This window comes from Chelonoidis abingdonii, chromosome 7, assembly GCF_003597395.2.
Source record: "Chelonoidis abingdonii isolate Lonesome George chromosome 7, CheloAbing_2.0, whole genome shotgun sequence".
Classification (NCBI taxonomy): Eukaryota; Metazoa; Chordata; order Testudines; family Testudinidae; genus Chelonoidis; species Chelonoidis abingdonii.
The window spans coordinates 82,232,473-82,258,352 of NC_133775.1; the positions used below are offsets into that span (position 1 = coordinate 82,232,473).

At 47.1% G+C, this 25,880-nt stretch overlaps 1 protein-coding gene across 3 annotated transcripts in view; it reads right to left on the reverse strand.

Annotated features, from left to right (window-relative positions):
• Nucleotides 1–4,687: 4,687 nt before the first annotated feature.
• The window catches only part of TENM2 (teneurin transmembrane protein 2), an 851,854-nt gene continuing 830,661 nt past the window's right edge, over nt 4,688–25,880 (reverse strand). For all 3 annotated transcript variants that reach the window (XM_075068078.1, XM_075068077.1, XM_075068079.1), the window contains 4 exons: nt 15,723–16,019; nt 12,263–13,877; nt 9,025–9,155; nt 4,688–6,582 (listed from right to left, as the gene is read on the reverse strand). In XM_075068078.1, the coding sequence (XP_074924179.1) occupies nt 5,821–6,582; nt 9,025–9,155; nt 12,263–13,877; nt 15,723–16,019 (2,805 nt within the window). In that variant the 3' untranslated portion in view covers nt 4,688–5,820. The remainder of the gene's footprint in view (nt 6,583–9,024; nt 9,156–12,262; nt 13,878–15,722; nt 16,020–25,880) is intronic.

Consider the following 25,880-nt stretch of genomic DNA (forward strand, 5'->3'; position numbering starts at 1 on the left):
CCTACGTACTCTGAGGGTATGTCTACACTATCCACCAGATTGGCGGGCAGCGATCAATCCAGTGAGGGTTGATTTATCACTTCTAGTCTAGATGCAATTAATTGATCTCCGAGCGCTCTCTTGTTGACTCCTGTATTCCACCACTGTGAGATGTGTAGGCAGAGTCGAAAGGCGAGCGGCAGCAGTCGACTCACTGCAGTGAAGACACCACAGTAAGTCAATCTAAATATGTCGACTTCAGCTATGTTATTCAAGTAGCAGAAGTTGCATAATTTAGATCGATCCCCCCCAGTGTAGACCAGGCCTCAGTAAACTTTTTAATGGGAAAGTAAAATACACTAGAAGTTTTCCTCTATTGTAGTTACATTGAAAAGAGCTAGCCAGTAGCTATTCTGTATGATAACGTACTTTCATGACTTTGTAAAGTCAACAGGGCTGATTATAACACTCACACTGCACTCATTACTCTTTGTGTAACCCCAACTCAGGACAGATATATAGTGTCAATAAAAGCTCTAGTTAATCAACTGTGTAGGGCTAAATCTTTTAGATGCCTAGATTCCACATCCCTAGGGGATATTAATATTTGTTCTCTTCAAATGTGCACTATATCACTTGCAGTATGTAGCTGGAGCTCTGTCTGATGTTTGGTATGAAAATAATCCTACGTACTTCCTGTTAGGGGAGAGTCTACTAAAGCTTTAAATCAATTCAGAGAATGCTGTCTTCAGTCTGTCACCTTCCTCTGAGGCAGTTGTTAGAGAGCCTCTTGTTATGTTATTGCAGAAGAAATGGGTAAATGTTTATCAACACACATTAAATGAAATGCCAATGCTTCATAACAATCAGATCGTATTAGTGAAGTAAAATGTAGGCACAGAGACGTTAGATAGAACAGAGCTAGAGTCCTACTCTTGACAGCAAATGATACAGCCCCCTTTTCCTCACTTAGTAGATGTTAAATATAAAACAGCTCCTAACCCTTGTCTGTAATCATTGCCCCTTTTGCTTTATCAGAATGCAGAGGGATAATATAAAGCAGCACTGATTCTGATTTTTAAATCTATAGGATCTCAGTACAAGAATAAAGGAGGAATTGCAGTGACTCCTCCCCTCCCCCCACCATCCTCAAATCTTCCTTAACACCAAAACAATCCCATATGTGACAAAGTTCCTCCTCTACCTTCGTGGGTCCTGTGCTTATTGGCAGATTTGCTCACCTCAGTGATCTTCCCCACAGTCTGGGTCAGCTTCTCCTGTGTCTGATCAGGAGTTGGGAGGTTTAGGGGGAACCCGGGCCCACCCTCTACTCCGGGTTCCAGCCCAGGGCCTTGTGAATTGCAGCTTTCTATAGTGCCTCCTGTAACAGCTGCATGACAGCTACAACTCCCTGGGCTATTTCCCCATGGCCTCCTCCAAACACCTTTATCCTCACCACAGGACCTTCCTCCTGGTGTCTGATAACGGTTGTATTCCTTAGTCCTCCAGCAGCACACCCTCTCCCTCTCCCTCTCAGCTCCTTGCGCCTCTTGCTTCCAGCTCCTCACACGCACTTCCTCTCCTCTGGCTCCTCCCCATCTGACTGGAGAGAGCTCTGCTCCTAATTCCTATTCTATGACCTAATGCAAAATTAATAATGTCATAAGAAGAACTGAGCTTGCTAATCTCTCTGTGAAAGTAATTTGTTTTTTTCTTTTGTAGTGCAGCCCCTGCTCTGGTCACTCAGGGAACAGAAAACTACTCATCCAGTGACCAGTATATTTGCCCTCTACCAGATTCCTGTACCCCACTGGTTTGGGTCTGTCACACATAGTACAAAATGGACTGAAATTTCAGCCTATTAGTGCAGGCCAGAAATAACCCACATCTACACTGAAGGCAAAGTAAATTTCCAACAACTGCTACCCACTGCTTAACTCACCTGTTTAGTCCCTGTAGTCAAAAGTCAGATAATAAAATGAAGCATGAAGTCCAACACCCCAGGCAAACAGTCAATGTGATATAAACAAAATAGCCCATATGTGGTTAGTAAATAGTACTAAGTCATTCAGCAGAGGGGAACATACAGCTTTTGAGTCTATTGTATAAAACTTATTTTAGATAGAGAAAACTCTACACTAGTTTTTATATGCTAATAAATGGACGCACTTGCCAAGTGCTGAAGGTACAACACAACTTGTCACATTATTTTGCTTCCAGCACAACTGAACGCAGTGACTTCAAGCCTGCAATTAACTCCAGGGTCTCTGTTGCCATCACAAATCATAAAAACATCACCTCTTGGGTTATAAAGAGGCCCAAAGTCCCAAATGTAGAACTGCTCTCTAAATTCACCTGGTGATGATTCCTGACTAATTACATAAATAAACTAAAAGTAGGAGGAAACTGGACACTGACAAATTTCCTTCTATTATCCCCAGAAGCGAAGGATTAGTCACATTAGAGAGGAACTTCAAACTTTCCTCCTGTTTTTGCATATAGCAGAAGTATTTAACTTTATTTTCATGGCTGGCTGTTTCTCATCAACAGAGTGAATCTGTTTTGTATGGCTATTGAAAATCACTTTTTTTTTTTGTCTTTTGAAGCATACTCAGAAATAAAATTGAAATTCAAGAAATTTGCTAATTGCACGAGCAAAGAATGGCAATTACATGTTTACCAGTCCTGGAGGGTGGGGTGGCGGTTGTGCAATCAGGCAGTTGACAAAAATGTGTGTGCGCTTTTTTAAAAAAATGCAACTGAAATTATTGGATTCACTTCTTAAAATGGGGCCTAATAAGTGGACATAATGAATAGTGTATATTCATTGATATCAGTGGAAATAGCAATATCTTCTCTGCAGCCTTTCACAAAAGTAAAATTAAACTTCTACATAACATGAATAAACTGTCTTAGTTCAGGGAAAAGATTGCAATTTACAATAAAACTCAGTAAAGCTTCCGCTTCACAACTGCTCAGATGCATTTCAGCATTCCTTCAGCCATATAAAAATCTGGCCATGCAAGCTATCTGGAACTATTAACAGAACGAAGAGCAGGTGTTTGGACTCGAATTAGGAATAGAGTTGCCAGGTGTCTGGTTTTTGACCAGAATGCCTGGTCAAAAAGGGACACTGGCGGTTCCAGTCAGCACCACTGACTGGGTGGCACAGCAGGGCTAAGGCAGTTTCCCTGCCTGCCATGGTGCCACACATCTCCCGGAAGCTGTGGCATGTCCCCCACTCCAGCTCCTAGGCGTAGGGGCAGCCAAGGGACTCTTCACACAGCCCCTGCCCCAGCTCTCCAGCTCCCATTGGCTGGGAACTGCAGCCAATGGGAGCTGCAGGAGCAGCGCCTGTGGACGGTGCAGTGCAGAGAGCCACCTGGCCATGCCTCCATGTAGGAGATGGATGGAGGACATGCCACTGCTTCTGGGAGATTCTTGAGGTAAGCACCACCGGAATCCTACACCTCTGACCCCCCTCCCACACCTCAACCCCCTGCCCCAGCCCTGATCCCCCCTCCCGCCCTCCAAACCATTCGGTCCCAGCCCAGAGCCCCCTCCTGCACCTCAAAGCCCTCATCCCCAGCCCCACCCCAGAGCCCTCACCCCTCATGCCGCAGCCTGGATCCCACTCCCGCACCCTGAACTCCTCATTTGTGGCCCCTCCCTGAAACCTTCACCCCCAGCCCACAGCCTGTATCTTCTCCCACACCCCAACCCCTTGCCTCAGCCTGAAGCCCACTCCTATACTCCAAACCCTTTGGCTCCACCCCCCCAGCCCAGAGCCCCCTCCTGTACCCCAACCTCCTCATCCCTGGCCACACCTCCAGCTGGAGCACTTGCCCCAGCCCAGTGAAAATGAGTCAGTCAGTGAGGGTAGAGAGAGTGAGTGATGGAGGGAAGGGGGGGAATGGAATCAGCAGGGGGAAGGGCCCCAGAGAAGGGGCGGGGCAGAGTGTTCGGTGTTGTGCGAGTAGAACGTTGGCAACCCTAATTAAGAACCCCAAAGTGGTAACCACTAGAGCTAAATGAAAAGTTTCTAAAAGGCTAGCATTGATATCTGATGCCAGCTGTCTCACCAACTGGACAACAACTTTGAATAAGATGTCACTAGAACAAAGTCTGCTCGGAGATATACTAGCATGAGTCGAGAAAAAAACCTCCGCTGAGTCAATGTACACCAATGTAAATGGGAGCAGTAGTAGTCCGACTGTCTGTACAATGGTAGATAGAAACAGCTGCAGGCTTGGTAAAGGTAGGATGCAATAAAGTAGTTATGGCCTGCCTCTAAAACTGAGTCAGTGATGGTAGAATGGCTCTGTTTGCGGTTTACATACCCAGTTGCAGAATTGGGTCCTATATCTGCACACCTGCCTGTAGGGCTCCTCCCCCCTAACTTTTTCAGTCGCTTTATTAACGTAACTTGTATTTCATTGGTTTCCCCAAATTATTTTTGTTCTGCTCCACGGCAAATGCTTTCAAAAATGTCTGCCAGTTTAACACTTGTAACAGAGCTGCTGGTGAATGCATAGCTTACCTGGAGTCCAGAGGAAGGGATATTAATAGAATTTGTATAACGTATGATACTAGCACCCCACTTCTGCATCTAAAAGGTTTCATGTACTAGGTGATATAGACAGACCCACAGCTACACAATTTTCTTTCTCAAAACATTTCCACAATAGAGACAAATAATTCACGGGAGTTTTAGAGACTTTATTACGTAGAAACAATTTAAACACTTTGCCATAAATTATCTTTGCTCTCTAGTCTCTAGTCTTTGCTTAGCAGCAAATTAAAATTAATATAAAAACTCAATGAACAATTCATACATGTATATTACAAAAAAGTTCTTGTACCAAAGTTCTTAGCTTTTTTTTTTTTTTTTTTAATTTTTTGTGGTGACCATAATGTGATTGTCTCAGTTTCTCGACCAAACAAACACACTAATAATTTTAAAATCTGAAACAGTGATTGTGCCTTCTGGCTGATGTATGTACAGGGTGATCTGAAGTGGTGCCCATTTGCAATAGTGTAACACAATGCCCACAGCTCTACTGGAACTGATACCAACAAACTACTGAATCTAAACAGACTACACCCTGTAACTGTGTTATACTGTCCACAATGGAATCTTCAAAGACAAACAGAGTATGAAATTTATTTGTAGTGATTATAGCCACCATTTTGAATTTAACTTTACACTCTGCCCTCTTTGAATAAATTAAACTTTAGGCCAGACAAATTCAGGGTCTGAGTGCAAGTGCAGGTTTGTTATTTTTTAAATAATTTTTTAATTTAGTATTTCCAGTGGTCTCTTGCTCGCATTCTCATTTTCCTCCAGTTATTACACACAAATCACCCCAAAGTCATGTTTTAAATGCACCTGTATCTTGATTTAAACAAAAACCTCTTGAATATTTACCAAACAAGCAGTGTGAATCATTTTTGTTTCATCAGCTGGTCTAGAAAAGGTGGCCCTCTTGAATTTCTTAAAGTTTGCTCACGTGTGAATGGAGTGAGGTAATATAATATGAGGCCTTTTTTCTATTTTTATTTCTTTTTTTTCTTTAGACCCAGAACAAGTGGGTAATATTTTAGGGGTACTTTTTAATTTGTATGGTTAAAGTTATCAGTCTGGCTTTAGTCCACTTCAGGATGTGGTTTTTAATCACTTGAACAGTAGCATTTAACTCAAAAAATATGAGCTTTCTTGCCACTTACTATCCCAAAGTAGCTCAGCCTAGTGCCCCCGGTTATGTCTTCATCTCCTTAGGAGAGGAGATAACAGTTGTGACTACTGATTCATCCAGCAGAGGATGACAGCAGGTTAATTTGTTACCTCTTTCCCATTTCGTTCTGTCTTAAAAACTGGATGTTGCTGCTACTGTCTGCTAGCTCTGGGTACTGCTCCACTGGAAGTACATAGTATCCCTCGTAACCTTGAACCCTTCCTGTGCTCAAAAGCTGCTGCTTCTCTCCATCAGTCCATAGGCGGCTGCCCTCCTTGCCATCCCGTGCCTTCTGCTGCTCTTTGGCCCATGCTGATCCCAAGGCTCGCTGTCGAGCTTGGTCTAACACGCGTGCCTTTTCTTCATCCAGGGTGTCGGGGGTCAGTCCATACCGTATGTTAAGTAGCAGGGTAGAATACTGGAATTCAATATTCGTAAACCTTCGAGTCCTTCCATTGATAAGGAGGGTTGGTTGGGAAACTGTGACGTTTACTCCGCTCTCCAATACCTTCCGCCCACTGGTCATCGCCAGGGTGACAAGGTCACTGTCAGACGAGCCAATCTTGACAAAGTAATGGGTATCCTTTCCCTCAATGCTGTAGTGCATCTTTTCCAGGTAGTAAGCATTGTTAAGCACAGAGGCAATTTTTCTGCTGTCTTCCATGGCTATGCTGGAAGTGCCAGTTGTTACACGGCCTTCCTTCACAGCAAACATGATCCCTTTCCCAATAATGGGAGTAGTTGTGGCAAACCAGTGCCCAGCTTTCTCTCTAATATTGGCATGTAATCTTTTAGAGATGACCTGTCCCTCAAGGGCCATGAACGCTTGATTGTGTCTTTCCGTTGTCTGTTGGACTCCAGTAATTAGCTGCAAAAACAAACAAACAAGATCTAGACAGCCTGAAAATGCTGACTTCAGAGTCCCATTTTAAACCTTATTAAAAAGAACAATGAGAAATGGTGCTGTAAAAAACTATAAGCTATAGAACAAGGGTGGGCAAAATTTTTGGCCTGAGAGCCGCATCGGGTTTCAGAAATTGTATGGAGGGCCGGTTAGGGGAGGCTGTGCCTCCCTGAACAGGCAGACGTGGCCCGGCCCCCGCCCCCTATCTGACCACCCCTGCTTCTCGCCCCTGATGGTCCTCTGGGATTCCTGCCCCATCCAACCCCCCTATTCCCTGATGGCCGCCCCTGGACCCCTGCTCCCTGACCCTTGGCCTGCCCCTGGATCCCCCCACCACCCCATCCAACACCCCCTCTCCTTCCTGATTGGCTCCCCGGGGCCTCTGCCCCATCCAACCACCCCTTCTCCCTGTCCCCTGATCGCCCCCAGAACCCCCACCCCTGACTGCCCCCAGCCACCCCATCCAACCCTTCCTCTCATTCCTGACTGCCCCCTCTGGGACCTCTGCCCCATCCAACCACCCCATCTCCCTGACTGCCCCTGAATCCCCTGCCCCCATTCAAACCCCCTGTTCCCTGCTTCTGACTGCCCGACCCCTATACACACCCCCAGCCCCTGACCACCCCCCGAACTCCCTTGCCCTCTATCCAACCTCCCTGCCCCGATCCTTGCCCCCTTACTGTGCTGCCTGGAGCATCAGTGGCTGGTGGCACGGCTGCACCATGACGGGCAGCCGTGCTGCCCGGCTGGAGCCAGCCACGCAGCACAGAGCACCGGGTCAGGCCAGGCTCAGCAGCTGTGCTGCCCCAGGAGCTCACTGCCCCACTGCCCAGAGCCTTGCGCTAGTGGCATACTGAGCTAAGACTGCAGCAGAGGTGGAACAGTGGGAAGGGGCTGGAGGCTAGCCTCCCGGGCCAGGAGTTCAGGGTCCGGGGAGAACAGTCCCACAGGCCGGATGTGGCCTGTGGGCCATAGTTTGCCCACCTCTGCTATAGAAGGTACCACTCAAACTGTTGTTGCTGGTCTATACACTATACAGTGTTATGCAGTGAACCAACTAAAGACAGCAGTGCATATACATATTGCAGTTATCTAAACCAACATAAAGGACTCAGTTTTCAAAGTACCATAGAATTGATTAATGTTAGATAAAAACTTTTTGTGCATTTGTCTTTTCAGATACATTATTTGTATAGTATATGTATACGGATTTATCCATCTTGGTTATCTACACCATGACCATCACAAGAGTATTCAGGAGTCAATCAGCTAAAACTTTTAAAGAGGTTCCATAGAACCTATTTATTAACAGATTATGTATATTTTCTGAACATTCTGACCTAGAAGATATAAGGGTAAAAATGTGCCATGTGCCTTAGGAACCTACGTCACATTTTCAAAAGTGACTTAGGAGCCTAAGTCTTGTAGACTTTCAATGAGATATAGGCACCTCAGAGCTTAGGGTATGTCTACACTAGAATGCTACAGCAGAACAGCTGTGAGTTCTTCTATCACTGTAGTAAACCTGCCTCTCAAGAGAGGCGGTATGTAGGTGGATGGAAGAATTCTTTCATTGACCTAGAGGTGGATTAGGTCGGTTTAATGACGTCTCTCAAGGGGGTGAATATTTCACTTCCCTGAGCAATATAAGTTTTAGGTGTAGACCAGGCCAAAAATTACTTAATTTTGAAAATAGAACTTGTGCTCCTGATTCACTTAGATGCTTTTAAAATTTTATTCTAAGACTAGTTACATTACTATAAATGTGGAGTAACTTCACTGACTTCTGAGACTAGAAATTGGCCCAGTATTTGAGTAAGTAATTTCAAGTGTGTGTGCGTGAGTGCATGTGTGTGTGACAGGGAGACAGAGAGAGAGAAAGCATAAGCCTTTCCTAATTGGGCAAAGAAGTAAACATCAGTTTACTTTTAATTGCAACACCAAAACTTACAATTCAAACCTGCCAAAAATTAAATCCCCCAGCAAACAAAAAATATGATTTTTTCCCCTATACAGTATTGTGAGTAAAACTGTTCTTTAATAGTACAGTAATTACAAACCACATTTTTATTGATATAAATAAAAGACATAAGGATTATAATGATATAGATAGAACAGATGGTAAATTACACGTTGAGATTTCCATTTGCTATTGTTAATCGAGTAACAACTCAAGGGTATATAAGAAGAACTAATGATACTGCTATTATGGTAATAATCTAGGTTGGTAAGAAAGATGGCATGTTCAATACTACAAAAGCAGACTATACTGAATTTCATATCACTAGGAAACAAATATTGTGCACTCTATTTATTGTAGACCCTTTGTCTATAGTCATAAAATGACACCCAAATACAATATAAGACCAACAAAATCTGTTTAAGACACCAAGAACTTCAGCATACCTGTCCATTTTCACAGGCTTGACTCTCTGACAACTCATATGAAGGTGGCACAAAGTACATTTTTGCTCTAGGGAAACCAGGAATGATGTTGCTGAGCTGAAATCCAAACATCACCAACCAGCTCTTCACATCTAAAAATCAAAAGTAAATAAATGAGTGAAAAATGAAGGTGTGTAATGGGTATCTCAGGGAATCTATGGCCTCAACTCGTGAGTTCAAGTAGAGTTTGGCCTCTGAATTTCTAACCTGTTATTGCTTGGCAGCTCTCACAATTGTACTCTTCCAGAGTGAACTGATGCAAGAATGACTATTTTAAATACACTGTAAATAGCCACCAGTGACATATAAGTAGAAGGATAGTTAAGCACTGGAACAGGTTACCTACAGAGGTTGTGGAATCTCTGTGAAGTGAAGTTTTTAAGAACAGGTTAGACAAACTTCTGTCAGGGATGGTCTAGGTATATTTAATCCTGTTTCAGTGGATGGATTAGATGACTTCTTGAGGTTCCTTCCAGCCTTCCATTTCTGATTCTATATCAGCTCTCTGGTTACTCTTTCCATATTGTCATATGGAACTGACATCCAATATGTGAGTGACCTAAACTTTTCCTACAGTTCACCATTGTTACCCCTAGCTCTGTTACCTCCTGACTGGATTATTACAATGGGGCTATACTCTGTGTGATACTGGATTAATGCTTGTGAGAACGCTTGGAAACTTCCTCTGGCACAAAACATGGTTCCCCTCGTAGGCCCTACTCCGGCAAAGATTTAAGCAGGTGAGTAGTTCCATTCAAGTCAACTTCATAAAGTAAAACACATGCATAACTCTTTGCAGAATCAAGGCCTTACACAGTTATGTTTCACAGGGAGCATTTTTCCTCTGCTTCAATGTCAGTTTTTGTGAAGTCCAAGGTATTGTTTTTGCCCAAAAAAGCTCTATCTGATTTGGATCCTGACTACCCGATGATTCTTCTCTATTCTATATAGGTTCCTATCCTGCGCTCATCATAGTAGTATCTGAACATCTTCCCACAGTGCATTAAGCAACATGGCTTAAGTAGTTGAAAGAATTTTTCCAAAAGAATTCAAAATATTCAGTCTGCAAGTTCTGGAAAGGAATGGCTTTTGGATTATTCAAAAAATTTTGTGAACATTTTTATTGAAAATGTTTCTGATTTTTCCCTCCCTTATTCCTTTCTCTCTGAAAATGGGGAGGGAGAATGAAAACTTTTTGCTCAAATTAAATGTGTTTTTAATTGTTTGAAGTTAAGAAAAGCTTGATGAGCTTGAATCTGTTGACATCCAGGGCATGTTACAATCTTGTTTTCCTAGTGTCTTTTAGGGGTGGAGTGGAATGAGCCATTACAAATCTAATTTTAGTGGGTGGAGAAGTTTTAAATGTGTACGCTTAATTTTTTTTGTTCCTCTAGATACTGAAATAAATAACATTGTACAAAATTTCAGATTCTATCCCAGTTACATTAAAGAAATGTGTACAGATCTTCGATTATATTATACATTTTCCCTTCAGCTATATACAGCATAGGACCATTATTCCTTTTTCTCATGGCTTCAGTTTGTTATCATAGGGTAGAACATTACTTCCCAAACAATTTACTTTAGCTGTCCTCATTTGGCAATAAAGAGGAGGTTCTCTCTCATTCTAATAGTTCATTATTTTCTATTTCTAATGTTCTTCACAGGATTTCGTTACACAGCTGGAGAAATGAAGGTTCTATGTATTTCTCACTTATGAAAATTGACTCTCTATATAACAACTTCTTTTCCAAGAACATTCTTTTAGACCAGGGAATCCTGTGATAACAGCACGTATCTGCATTAGCAATAAACCATTTTTTGGTGGAATTAAAAGTTCATACTGTACAAGCAATTAGTGTATCTTTTCTGAATTACTTCTGTGGCTGCAAGAATGAAAATAAACATAACATCTTCTGAGTGCAATAAAATCTCTTAAAGTGAGACAGGACCCACTGGGTTTGGGGGCTTCTGAAGTTAATCATTAGAGGCCAAAGTGTGCAGTTATTAATTGAGCCAAACCCTAACGGACATTGATAGTTTTGTTCAATTAAGGACCACAGAATTAGACCAAGAATTCAAGATATTTTTGATCACTGATATTTTTTTTCCCAGTATCAAGAGCAAATACTATTGTCTTCAGAATGCAAAATGACTGAACGGCAACCTGAGAAATTATGCACGCACAATGCAGTCATAGTCGCAAAGAACTAATAGTCGTAATATAACTTTTCTTGAAGTGCTGCCACTAAAACTGTGTTTTTTAAATCGTACTACTGTTTTTAATTACAACATGCTGCAGACTCACTTCTCAGAGAGTTTCTCCTGAATACATCTTAATTACCTTTCTTTTTAAAAAATGGTTTGCAGCTAGTTCAAGTACTATGTGATCCTACTAAGTGGCAAATTAGTAGTAATTGAGAGGAAGTTAAATGTGTCACCCAAACCCAGTACATGCAATCTAAACTGATTTATTGTCTCCACATCCTAACACTACAGATGTTCCTCAGTCTTCCAAAAGGAAACATTGTTTAAAACATTAAGGTTCTTTTCTTAAAGCAAGAGCTAAAAATAGGTTGGAGTTTAAAGGCAGAATTTGGAAAGTAAATAAATGTTTAATCGGTGCCACTCTTGATAGTAATTCATGTTGTGCCCATGGACAAAGTCAGTAGGTAATTCTGAGGATACTATTGAAGGGACAGGGCATTGGACTGGGGGTCAGGAGACCTGAGTCCTAATTCCTGACTCTGCCACTGACCTGCTAGATGACTTGGGGCACTCAGTTTCATCTCTCTTCATCTTTCCCCTTTGGAAAGTGGGGATAATGGTACCGTCCATTGCACAGCACTTTGAAATCTACATGAAAAGTGCTACATAAAAACTAAAGATTATTATTTATTATTAGTTGAAAATGATTCCCCTTTATTTAATAGTCATGTGTGCCGCTCTTTCATAGGTTCTTAATCTGGGGGTCACAACCAAGAGTCAGGGGTCAAGACTACGCTGTCCTTTTCATACTACCGAATGGGAAGATGGTCCTAGCTTGATGGGAGAAGGGTTCTGCAGGTGGATGAGGAGACAGCCAAAGAAAAGTCCTGGAATGGAGAAGTTTGATCTATTTCTTTTTCCAACAAAAAATTCTAAACTTTAGAAATTTACACTAAAACCTTTTAGTAAACAACCACTAATGAGTTCTCACCTGTTACGTAATTCTTTAAATCAAGTTCATTGCTGAGAGGGTTGTTGCTCTTGAACATGTATAAGTTGAATGGAGCAGGCTCCTTACCGATATTTTTCCACATTGTGTAATCGGGTGATGTCCAACGTCCAGCTAGAATGTCATAGTCTCTCTGAGTAAAATGAACCAGTTTGGTCAGAGGATCATACAGGCCTCCATGAAATCCAATGACCAACTGAAAGTCAGGGTTGGAATCATAATATATCTCTCCATATGCAGTGTACTGAAGCTGCTTGATCATGAGGCCATTAATACTGAACACTGCCAGTGGTGTACCTGTGTTATCGGAGGCAACATAGTATTCTTCTCCACTGCTGCTTTCCATTGCAAAGAGATGGCCTTGTAAATCATAGTATAGAGAAGTAATTTCTGAATTGGAATGATTGTAAACATGTGTCATTCTCGTTGGGTTGTGAAGGTCAGCATAAAAGTACTGAAGATGGTGCCCCAAGTTAGTCTTACAAGAAGCCCTTCGCCCTAACCCATCATAACGGTACTGAATACTCCATCCGCTTGCTTTGTTGTAAGCTCTTGTTAAGAGACCTTTTGAGTTGTACTCAAATATATCTGAGCCTCGTTGACATAGGAACCCATCATCATCAATTTTGTACTGCATGTCACCCAGACGTGTAATTCTGTCTCTTAGATCATAGCGTAGTGGCATCAACCGTACGCTGTTCCCTGGATTCAAGAGATGAAGATTCCCATTCAGATCATAACTATAACGCCAGGTTGGTCTGTCATTTACTGCCACACTTTGGAGCTGCCCATCTCCATCATAATCATAAGTATATTTGGTTGTGTTGGCATAAGGCCCAAGCTTCAGTTCTCTCTTTGTTACTCTTCCCATGCTGTCATACTGGACTGTCATCCAATACATGAGTGATCTGAACATTTCATACTGAACTTCTTTAATGCGCCCATGGGTATCAAAGTGTTTACTCAGTGTCATCACCGCCGTAGTAATTATTTGATTTATATCATAATAAATTACTCCAAATTTGCCAAAATGCTCTACTTTGCCAGAGATTTCATCATAACGATACAGATCAACAGGAAGAGGAGTCTCACTTATTATAGGCTTGATGCTAGCAATCCGAAAGCTATTATCATGATAGGTATAATCAAACCTTGCATTGACCATGCCTTCTTCAGAAAACCTGTAGATTTGTTTATCAACCAGTGGACCAATTTTACGGTACCGGATTGTGCAAGAAAAGCCACCACTCTGTAAGTTAACCATTTTCAGAACTCCAGTAGTTTCATCATATCCAAAAGTAACTGCAGTGCTATCATAAACAATTTCAGACAGCTTGGATAGTTTCCCATACTTGTAGAAGACTTGTCGACCAGTTCCTAAAAAAGATGTTTTCAAAATCCTCCCATCATCGCTGTAATCAAAAATCACTGAAGCGTTGCTTTCAGGAGGGTTATAAATATTCCTAACGTAGCCAATAGATGTATGAGTGGACATGCTGTGCCGAGCAACACTAGGCATGGTGACAGCATGGAGACGGTCTGTGGAATCGTACTCAAAGATGTACTGCCGTTGGCTCTGAAGCAGTAGTACCATGGACTATTAAAAAAATAAAAAGACAGAGATTATATATTTTTACTGTCTTTCAGTTTCTTTCACTTTCGGAATTTATGGGGAAAAAAGCACATTTTTAAATAAAAAAATTATTGAATAGATCTGAGTGTTACAATAATAAAAAATATAAATAAAATCAAAATACATCTAAGGTGCAATGTTGCCCAACAGTATGAATATATTGCCAACATCTGTGATAAATAAATTTTCCTCTTTGAGAAAAAGATCAATCTCGAGAAGGAAATGGAAGGAACATTGTATCAACCTCTTCCACTCTCTTCCTTTACTGTTTTGGGAAAAATGAGTTTAATGCCCTAATTTATATCTCCTCTGGCAGTTTTAATTTACACTGAATACTGTAAAAATGTGTGGAGAAGTTAGCAGAGAGAACTGTTCTAGCATACCTAAAACAATAGGCTGGGAGGGAGGGGGTTTAGGGAACATGGCATGCAGTGTTTTTAAGGATTAGATAAACTCTGAAGATCAAAGTGGTTTAAATTAGGTTAAATAGAAATGAATTACCATATTTTCACTTAATAAATAATGATTAGAGATGAGATATCTGGAGCTACTGGGATGTTCTGTCAGGCTTAGTCATGCATTTTAAAATAGTAAAATTCATCCTGTTAGTTCATGCTATTATATGGTGACCTATTCTATTTTATGGATATCTCAGAAGAACTGAACCATGAACAAAGTATTTCCTCTGATTAATTGAAAAACTAAAAAATTCACAGATCTGGCACAAAAGGCTTTTTAACAGTTGGAACACTAAGAATCCTACATCATGTATATGTATGTATATATGAACATGTATTAGCAGTCTCTTTCCTGAACGTACAAAAGACTTTAAGCACCTAAGTCCCTGTTTTAGGTCCCTAAGTCCCAGTTTGGGCACCACTACAATGTACAAAACTCCCACCTAATCCTGTAGGTGCATAAATGCATTTGATCCCTAAGTTTTTCCAGTAAAAGGACATTAGAAGCCTATGTTTCTGCCTTTTTGCATGTGCACTTCTAGCTCCCTTCAGGCGTCTGAGCACTTGTCTCCCATCAAAGCCCCAAAGCTATATTTAAACCAGAGGCAGACAGGCAATCGTGTGTGGCCCAATCCAGTGGGTGCCCTCTGAGCACATATCTCAGGCGAGCTCTGACAGAACAGCTGGGGCTGGCGGGGGGAGGAGGAAGAGCTCCCTCCGAACATTTAGCTCAGTAGTGAGGGCATTTTAATGGGTGGGGGGGAAGTTTCCATCAGTCTCTCCGTGAAGCTGCTGCCCTCTGGAGAGACTTAGGGAGCCCCACATCAGCGCTAAAGCCTAGCACTCACCTGAGAGATGGCACATCCTTCTACCTGAGGGGGAGAAGGGAGCACAAACGGGGTTTCCCACAGCCCAGGTAAGTCTCCTAACCACTGGGCTAAAAGTTATGAGGTAGGTTTCCTCCCACCTCCAGCTTCTTGTATAAAGGCCTAACTCCAAACAAAGTTCCTGGCTGTGAATTGCTAACAGAGACAGGCCCCTCCCTGCAGTCCAGACTTCGGTGCCTGTCTCCATAAGAGGGGCACATATTCCTCTGGTCAGCATCTCCCATTAGCTAGTTTAGGCTGCACTTCACACCTAGCAACCTGGCTCTAATGTGCCTCTCTCTCTCCATTCACTGTACAGACAGCCTAGGCACCTTACACAGGCTTTGTGAATCTAGTGATTTTCTAGATGTCTAAATGTTAGGTGCTGTGATGCTCAGCATCACAACGCCTAAACCTTTTGTGCCGATGCCTAACACCTTTTCAGCCTTTGTAACTACTGCTGTAATTTAAATTAAGCCACTTACCTTTTCCAGGTACGTGTAACTCCATACTTTCCCATCAGCAAACATGCGGGATATGATTCGGCCTTGCTTATCTATATCTGTTCTTTCACTCATGGCACCGCGTTGAAGTCCAGCCAGTCGTCCACTGAAGAAATAAGAAACGTTGACAGCAGCAAGCCCACTGCTGGGTAGCCAAAGAAAAGGACGTCCTAGCTGATCATAAATTATTCTCAGTGTAAACTTCCGATGATCATCATATATTTTCTCTGTGCGGATGTTTCGGTCATAATCAATGGACAGCAAGTTCCTTCCATGGACCTATACAAATGGAAGAAGGCTGTGTTCAGTGAATCGATAAATCCTAGTCCATGCTAACTGCTATAGTGAAAATACTAATCAATTGAAAGGACAATTAAATTTCCCAGAATTTACTCAAAAAAAAATGCAGTGTTTAGCTGAGACATTTTACAATGCATCCTGGGCTAGCAGTAATCTCTGAGCAACAGCCCCTGGGCTTGTTATAAGCTGTTAACATTTAGTAGATACCCACAGAGTATGCCCAGAAGTAATTTTTCAACTGCTTGCACTAGTAGTTCTCAACATTTTTTCATACCATGACCCCACAGTACACAAGGAAAGAGTTTTGAGGATTCCCCCTTCAATCTAGCCATATAAATAAGAGGGCTGCCATGACTGCTGCTGGAGTCACAACCCCCAAGTTGAGAATCCATGCCTTCAACATTTTCTCCTCTCTCCACTTTCAACAGAGAAGTTTTTCCTCAGAGGTGCCATAGAATATTTTTTGTTCAGTCTTTTTTGAGGCTTTGGGCTTTGATCCCACAAGGTGCTTGCTGAGCATGCTGAACTCCCAGCATCTTGCAAGCTAAGGTCCCTAGCAAGCAATAAAAATCCCATAAATTTCTTTAAACTGAGTAAATATATTTCACTTTCTCACTTTCTTTAGTAAGACTTTCAAAAATTAAACAACACAGCATGAAAAGTTTCAGTCCCACAGGAAACGTTTTTGGAAAGTTGTGAGCATACAAGAACAAGGGGTTGTAAGAACTGAATATGTAACCTCAACTATAGCGTTCACTACTGCAAATGCTATAAGAAAGATAAAGCAGTATACTCACTGGAGGCCAAGCCACAGAAAATCCAGGCCAGCGCTGTAATCTAATAAAGCTTCTTAAGTAATTTAATTGTGAACGCACCATTAATAAAGTAGAAGTCTTTAAATTAGATATCTTTTGACAGCAAGGACTACTTAAGAAATACTCATCTGTTCCTGGGAATTTGTTGTTCAGCTTATATTTTACAGTAGCTTTGATTATGTAACATTTTCTCTTATCCAAATTTAAACTGCACATCAAACAATATGTAAATTAATCCTGAGCCATCCTAGAGGACATAAAAGTTATTCTGAATTATTTTCACTGGCAGAGTACGCCCAATTCCCATCCCAACCCACTCTGTAGGAATTCAGTTCTATAAAAAGCAATTTTAAAATTAATACAATTTTGTGTTCATAAGAAAATATTTTAAATAATTGTTCATTTTTCTCAGTCTGATATTTTCCAGTTAATAAAATCCAGCTCTTTTAAGACAGTTTTCGTTTCCTTAGTAACTCTTAGAAATTGCTCTTCATGTGGGATTTCCCACAGAAGGTTTTGCTATTGGCAAATAGACTAGCTCTGATGTGAAGACAATAATAGTAGTTAAAAAAACTTAGGAAAGGAAATGCTCCATCTTATTCTCTATTCAAGGTTTTAGTAGAAAGGAAGTCTTGGAAGCAGAGCTCAGCCATAGAGGGCAAACTTTCAGAAGTGGTCACCATTTCTGTGAGTGCAAAATCTGTGTACATGTCAAATGTCCATGGAAACGTGCACTTTAAGAGCTACTGGGGAAAATAGGGGGTATCTGATTATTACATTAAAGATATATGTCTGTACAATTAAAGGAAAATTCTAGCATAGCTCTGAAATTTCAAATCTTTCCAAAGTAACTAAATTATGAAAAAACTTTCCTGGTGAATTCCTCAAATAAATTGGGCTAAAAAATTCCTACTAGTCATATGTATCTGTGAGGATTAGAGGAAATTTTAAATTATTTTTGTATATAATTATCCTAATTACAGGGTTTTTAAACATTTCCAAGACTTCTTTAAGATCTTTTCTCCTTCTAGACCTAAAATTAGTAGATCACAAATTCTCTACTGCTATATGTTGCATTGTGGGTTTCCATCAGTAAGTGATGTTGCTATGCACAAACATACAAGAGCAACAAAATCCCATTGTCAACACTGAAACTTATGATCCTATAAAGCCAGTGATGGGAGAACCACAAAGTTGCCATCTGAACCTCTGGAGGTCCTCACCAAGCACCAAAACCCCATAACCAGCTCTGCTCCTCTTGTCTTTGTTTGTAGGAGGCATGGTGATCTCCTGCCTTCTTGGATGTTTTTTGTGTGGAGGGAGTGAGACGAAAACAATTGTTTGAAAATTCAGCTCTTTTAAGAGTTTTACGTCTTTATAAACAGCTTGACATTTTTGCCTCATCACAGCAGCTGTATCCTGCACCCTCCCTTTGCTAGTAAACTTGAGTTTAAGGGCTCTCTCCTTTTGCTCAGAAGGAAGCTGAATCTACTTTACAAAGGTTACTAGGTTTTTGTCACAGTGAGTTGAAATACCAGCTTTCTGAACAATTATACACCAGAATAGCTACACAAAAACATTACTCTGAGAATAAAGAAGCACCTGTTTGATAATTCAGTAACTTCATTTTCATTTGTAAAATAAGTAACACCACAGAGAATAATTGCAATGTCATATTAATTATATAGAAACCCAAACAAAATGACTAACTCCCACTCCTTTGGGGAACACTAATAACACTAACACAACTATCATGACTGAAGATTATCTGTCAAGCTATTTTTCTTTTGTTCTGCTACCTACACACACATCTGCTGCTTCTTTTTGCTGTTGCTGTGTAAGTCACAATAGGGATGAGCCCTTCTAGATGTTGGTTAATGGTTCTTCTAGCAAAATTCACTTGAGTGTGTGACAGACCCAGACCAGTGGGGTACAGGAATCTGGTCCTATTGGCATCCAGCGGGGGTGGGCAGGAGAAGCCCGCCTACTTCTAAAGGACCTCCCCCCAGCCTAAGGGGAGGACCCACAAGTCTGGGACACCAAGTAAGTACGTGGGACAACTAATGAAAAACATAAAAACACGGACAGAGTGCGGTATAGGGCTTTAACTAAGGGAACCTGAGGGACACCGAGCAGGAACCCCGGACAATGCCCACTGCTCCTCGAAGGCATCAGGGAGCAGTGGACGCGCCCAGAGAACTCCGCCCGGTATGAGTGAATAGGACGGAGAACGGAATAGGCCCCCCCGTACAGTTCGCAGGAAATCCCATCAGGCCAACCTTCTCCCTGGTGCCTGTAGATGGCTAGTTTGGTCCAGGGCTAGAGCGAGTGAAAGGGAGATTCCTACCGACATTCGTGGGCCACGGATGAGGGAGTTGCGTGTATGAGAACGGTGAGGGGAAAAGTCGCAACCACAAAAACGACCAATATCGGAGGATCCAAGAGGCAGACCGGAACTAGGAGGCTAGCAACACTGGCAGCACTCCCAATACAATGTGCATGCCAAGGTCTCCTTCTCACAAGCCACAAAAGGCAGGTTTAGGGACAGGGGTAGAGACCGGCGCCAAGAGTACACGCTGCCTGAAGAGCCTCCAACTTGACATCCCACGGCGGGCCTCGTGACCAGGCAAAGTCACAAGTTGGCGCCCCTCGGGGCTTCTCACCCTCAGAGGTGGCAGGAGGTCCCCATTTTTGGTATGGGGCGGGACGAAAACGAGGGTGAGATGTAGGAAGGGTATGTGGAGCACGAGTGTTGTACAGATGTTCCAAGTGGCGCGGTACTCCGGAACAGAACCGGCTTGAATCACATCCGATAGCACCGGTAACTTACATCGAAAGGGTAGGGGTGGTCGATTGGCCACGCAAATGGCGCAGAGCCTAATAAAAAAGCCATCCCTGGGGCCTGGGTGTGGAGTGTGGTGCGGCCGCGTTCCCTCTCAGCAGGACCCGAGTCGAGGAAGCCCGAGCAGCAGGCACGCAAAGTGGCCCTCCTCCTCATGAACACACGCCCAGGGAGTTCGGTCTGGAAGCCCCATAGCCCGGAGCTGACGCAGGGATCCAGCCAGTCCCTCCCCGGTCGTATCCCAAGGAGGTCCTCCGACCCACCCGTGACTTCCAGGCAAGGACCAGCCTCTGGCGCACCGCGGGGACTCCGCTCACCTCGACACGACAGTGGGGATTGTGCAGGGGCTCGCGCAAAGGAGGTCGGCCCCCTCAGGTGGCGCCCGGCTGGTCACCGCAATAAGAGGGGGGGATCTTCCAGGTCCGGAGGAAGGTCTGGTAGGAAGACTGGCAGCCAAAGAGAGGTCTCGCGGAGACCTCTTCGCGGATGGAGGTAAAGGAGGATCTGCCGGCTTGTAATCTGAGTCCCTTCAGAAGCAGCGGAGGAATGGGTCGCCATACCTCTCACGCCGGGACTACTGCCACCATACCAGGAGCCTCTGCCCTTAAGGCGCCGCCTGACAGGCGGAAGACATGGACCTGAGTGCCGTAAGACGTTAGGCCTCTGCCCCCCCTTCCTCCAGGGGCACGTGGTACGACCCCTCTGCAGAGAGCCTCGAGTGCGTCTCCCTGGGACAAGAAACCCCAGAATCGCCAACCGGCGGTTGGCCAGGAAAATCCGGGACCCAGGACCAGGTGCTTTGAGCCGGTACCAGAGCCATGGACGGGACAGTTGATTAAGACCAGTGCCCTCCCGAGAGAGGCACCGGAGTAGTCCTGACCCATTTCTTGGAGCCGCTCCGTTCACCCTGCCCCTCCACCACGTGCCAGTTCTCCGGCAGGCGGGTGCGTGGCAGGAAAGGTAACACGCCGAGATAGAGCAGCGGACCCGCGCTCCACCGGGGCCTGAGCGTGGGGGGAGGAGCTCACCTGCCACCCGTCCCGACCACCAGGCCAGAGCTCTTGACCCAGTTGACCCGGGCGGAGGGAGGCCACCAAACATACCACGCCTGGCAAGCCTCCACCCGCACAAGTCGCCTGGGTCCTGGACCACAGGAGCCCATCGTCACGTACGCCTTTGACAGGACCAGCCGCAGCTCTGGCCCTCCCGAAGCACCAACCCCGTCAACCTCTCGCGGAGGAGACAGAGGAAGGGCTCGATTCGCCAGAGTATACAGCTGGCCTGAGAGTGGGCACCCCTGCCGCCACTCCCCGCCTGAAGCTGACGGCTCGGTCAGGGATCCAGTTGAGCCTGACCAGAACACTCCGCAAAAGCGTTACAGCACCTGGAGAAAACCACAAAACGTCAAAGCCGAACGGGCTCGCAGATTACCCAGGAAGATACCCATGGATCCTCCTTGAACGCCTTCTTCCTGATCCAGGACAGAGGCAAACGACAGACCATCCCTACACCCTAATTCCAGAAGGTCGATACAAGTTATCAAAGATGGTGCGGCCCGGGACGGTTAGTCTGGTCTGGTGGACCACGTCCGCCAGCACGGACCCTCGCCGTAGCGAGAAGGCCTTTGACAATGATTTGATCCGTGCCTGAGGACGAGATGGAACGCCAATTCCATAAGTCGCAGAGGTCCCCCCTCTTTGGCATAAGGTGAGCACGGCTCACCTGCAACGAGGAGCGGAGGGACTCCGCTCTGCAAAGACTCGGCCCAGACGGTGACCAGGTTCTGGGCGAGAAACGTCCCGAACACGCGTGAACTCCACTGGTTCAGCCCGTCCATGCCGGGGATTTATTGGTGGCATGCAACGGGGGCTTCCGAGGAATTTGCCAGAGTGAGAGGGGGACAGCTCTAGCTGGTCCCGGTCGCCCATGCCGCCCGTCGGAGGTCCGTCCTAGAGCACTCTGCCAGGGCATAGGATCGGTCAGATCCGGGGAGAAAAGGGCCGCGTAGAAGGCCCTGGCCCTCCCACACATCTCCGCCGGGTCCGTGAGGGGGGTGCCGTCCTCCGCCAGGAGGCAGGTGACGTTCTTCTTGCCCCCCCCTCCTTTTCTCCAGGGCCGTGAAGAGCGCGCGTCGCGAAGTCGGGTCCCGAAGGAGGTGGATGCGGGATTCGAACAAAAGCACCCTGGCCCGATGTCTTCGAGGGCCCGGAGCTCTTCCCGCTTCTCCCGGCACGCTTACTGCAGAGGGATGGATCCTCGGGGCTGGCGGTCAGACCGCCTCTCCAGCTCCAAGACCTCTCCCGCCTCCAGGTGCTCTATCGGCCGATCCTCCGCGCGCTGGCACCCCGGATGTAGTCACAGCAGAAAGCCGGCGCACACCCTTCCCAGATCCACCACCCGCCGCGCGGAGGAAAAGGCGTGCACTTGCCCCCGCAGGCCAGCCAGAACTCCCGAAGGATGCCCGAAGCCCGCATTCCTCCAGCAAACTATTATTAAAATGCCAATAGGCGGCCCGGCCTCTCCGCGCAGAGAGATGCCGTCACGGTGGCAAGATGGGTGATTCCGAAAAGGGGGCCAGCCGAATGCAGGAGGGAGTGGGCCCGAAAAAAAAAAAAAAAAAAAAAAAAAAAAAAAAAAAAAAAAAAAAAAAAAAAAAAAAAAAAAAAAAAAAAAACAAAAAAAATGGTGGAAACGTGACAGATTATAATTGCCGTCCAGCTGGAGTGGTGCGACCGATGGGCCTCCACCCCGGACGAAGGTGAACTTCGAAGACGTTGTCCGGGTGTGTGGTCGCCCAGACGTTCCACCAGGGGAGTGTGCGTTCGACAATATCCGAGGACGTCTGCGGTGGCGGGCACCTGCTCGGTCCCGAGCGGTTCCCGTTCTCGAGGGTGGTGTTAAAGTCCCCTCCCAGGACCAGGCACTCCTGAGGATCAGGTAGCCAAGGAAGGCGGACGCCTTGCTGATTAAAAACGCAACCGCTCCAGGCCCGATGTCGGGGGCATAAACATGATGAGATTAACCAAGCCCCCTCCATGCGGACCGGAGGTGCAGCAGGCGGCCCGGCACGCCTCAGTGACCCCCAGACTCGGCCGGTAGGTCAGGGAGGAACAGGGTCGCCACTCCAGCACGCAACCATAAGTGGCTAAAGTAGGCCTCGTTCCCCCCCTCAGCTGCCAGCTACTTCAGTGGCCGGATCCTATGGTCTCCTGCAGGAAAATCACAGAGTACCCCCCTTCCAGAGGTAAGAGAGCCAACCTGGTCCTGCGGAGACCCATTTCTACAGCCCCGGGTGTTTAATGTGGCCAAAGATGATCGGTGCATGAGGCGGGCTGGGGGGGCTCCTCGCAGCAGACACGCCACGCCTCCGACAGGCCGCGCAGCAATCCATACCTACCCCATAGGTGAGTAAAGAGTCACGGAAGAGGTGGACCGCTGCGTAGGCCGCGGCGGCCTGCTTCCCCGTCCTCTTACCCTCCCCCATGAGGGCGCCTCGCCGGCCCGGAGGATCTGAGGAATCCCCCCACCGCCGGAGCTCAAGCTGCGACTTGTTACTGGGACCACGGACGTCCTCGAGGAAACTCCCGCAGGCTCCTCCCTCAGCACATGTGGGGCGGGTCCACTGATCGATGACTGTCCCCCAGTGGGGCCCCGTCACAGCCCGTGGCCCACCGAGGCGGGCAGGCAGGGGGCAGACCCCGACTGGCGTCCGATTGGGCCGACGCCACGTGACCCCGCCCCGCTCCCGGTTCAACAAGGGGTGGCGGAAGGGGTGGGTCGGGACAAGAAAAAACTAGTTTGAAGCCGCACCTGGGGGTTATCCAGGGCGGCACTTTGGCATCCACAGGAGGTTGGCGGGGACAAAGGACAGGGCTAACAGCAGTAGGACGGGATCAGAGAGAATCCTGTGAAGGGGGCGAGGCAGATCCTGAGCCTCTATAGGAGCCACTGGATGCGTGGCTCCTCCTGGCAGCTCAGGATCTGGGGGAAGTGGAAGGGGGACCCCTTAATGCATTGCCGGGCGCAGCCACTGTGGCACGTGTGGCAGCCCAGCATCCAGAGATAGCATGTTCGTCATGGGGTCCCTGCCTTGGAAGGAGGGCGGGTCCTCCACACCCAAGAGAGGGACACCCCCTGGGAACCGGACCTCGGCAGCGGGGCACTGGCCGTTGCCCCAAAGGGCTCGGCGGCCGTCCAACAGGGTGCCACCGCGCGGGTTGATGGAAGAATCCAGGGACCCTCAGAGGCCGGGAGCAGAAGCAGCGGCAGGGGAAGGGAACTCGGGCAGGGGGACCGGGGTGAGGTATGACCCCAGATCGAGGCCCGCTGGCCAGAGGGTGTCCTCCCCCTGCCGTGACCGGGGTCAGACCCAGGGCCTCGATCTCCTCGTAGATGGAAGGGAGGATCCACCAGCCACCACCCCAGGGCCCCTCCACGCTGCACCGAGGCGATACCCACATCAGCCGCTCACAGAGGCTTCAAGCGGAAGGGGCAAGAGCGGCTCCCTCAGGAGCTTTCATGGGAAGGGATTCCCAAGAGGGGTGGCGTACTTCGGTGCTGCCACGATTCCCCAAGCCGGCACCACAGAACGGGAGTCATCAGGGGGGTAAGGCGGAAGGCTCGTCATCGGTGCCCCCCATACCTGCTCTTCCGGGGGCCTCCGAATCTGAAGGATGTAACGAGGCTTGAGTCTTCCGCTGCCCCGCTTCCCTGCCCACTAATGACCAGCCCTCCATGGTATCATCCGTGGGCTGGCCTAAGGGGTCGGAGTGCGGGGGCAAGGGCAATGTTCTCAGGGACTTGGAGAGGCAGTGGCAGGGATAGCCGAAGCAAGGCGAGGATTTCCCTGGGATGAGCCCTCTCCCACCAAAATCGGCTATCTCGCCTGCACCCTCCTCCACAGTGATGGACGAGAAGGAGGAGAGGGCGCAGCTTTGGGTGCCGCGGCTGCCAGGGTGCCGGTGATGAACAGGGCCGGCGCCATGCCGGGCTCATGGGTCACGACGCTCCTCCATGCTGGGCAAGGGGCAATCCCTTCGGACCGTGCCCCATCGCCCGGCAGCAGGTAGCACCGGCCTCCCCTTCGAATAAGGACCCGGTAGTGGCCCCCTGGTAGGGGACCAGAAAGGACCCTTCAAGCGCCTCCCCACCACACGCGCCGCGGCAGTTGAAGCGAGATGCACTTGCGGCAGAACGAGAGGATGTGACTGAGGCGGGTCCTTGCAGCCAAGGGAGAGGGCTGATTGACGAGATGGGGCGCCCTAGGCCAGAAAGGCGGGCAAACAGGGCGGCCACTGGGAGAAGGGAGGGATGGAGGTCAGGGATTAAGTGGACCCCCAGGTCTTCCAGCCGTTCCAGTGGGACGAACACCCCCCCACTGCCAGGCCCTTCTCTACCGCCTCTTGGGCGGCAAGCCCTCCGATGCGAGGAAGACGCACCTTCCTGTAACATCTTAGAGGCCGCCACGATGGCATGGGCTCCACCACCCTCGCCAACGCCGGCACGTGGTATCCACGTGGGGCGAGGCCGGGCACCCAGGAGGCAACGAACACCGTGCTTCCTGGTCAAGTGGGAAAGGGGCCCCGGGCCACATTAGATGTAGCGTAAGCGGCGGTCCAGGGGAGCATTGCGGCAGGCGGGGGGGGCCACGCCACCTGGGCATACGCCCCGGGACTGGGGAGGGACACCGCAGAGCTTGGTGGAGGGAATAGCAGGGAGGATGCCTGCAGCTGGTAGCGAGGCCGCCGGCAGCAGGGGATGTCTCCGCCTATGGAGGGCCTGGCCTTTTTAGCGCGGGCCCTTACCTTCTTCCCCTGACCTTTCCATGGCTGGGAGTGCTCCCCCGAATCGGAAGGGCGGGAGGATGTTGCAGCAGCGGAGGTCTCCCCAGTACTCGCCACCGCCAGTGCCCCAGCAGGGCGGTGGTAGGTGGCTCGGCAGCGGCGGTCGAGGTGGAGGCTTGGTCAGTGGGACCAGGGGCAGTGGAGGAGGGCGTGGAAACCATCCGCGGGGTCTCCCCCCGCGTTCCCCGCACCATAACGAGAGCGGGAGGCGGGACAACAGCCGAGGGGAGGGGAAGGAGAGGAGGCAACCACCCCTCCCCGCTAGGCTGAGGCAGGGGAAGAGGGCCCAGAAGGGAAGGCTAAAGGGGCTGGGGAGCAACGAAGACCTAGGAGTGGGAGG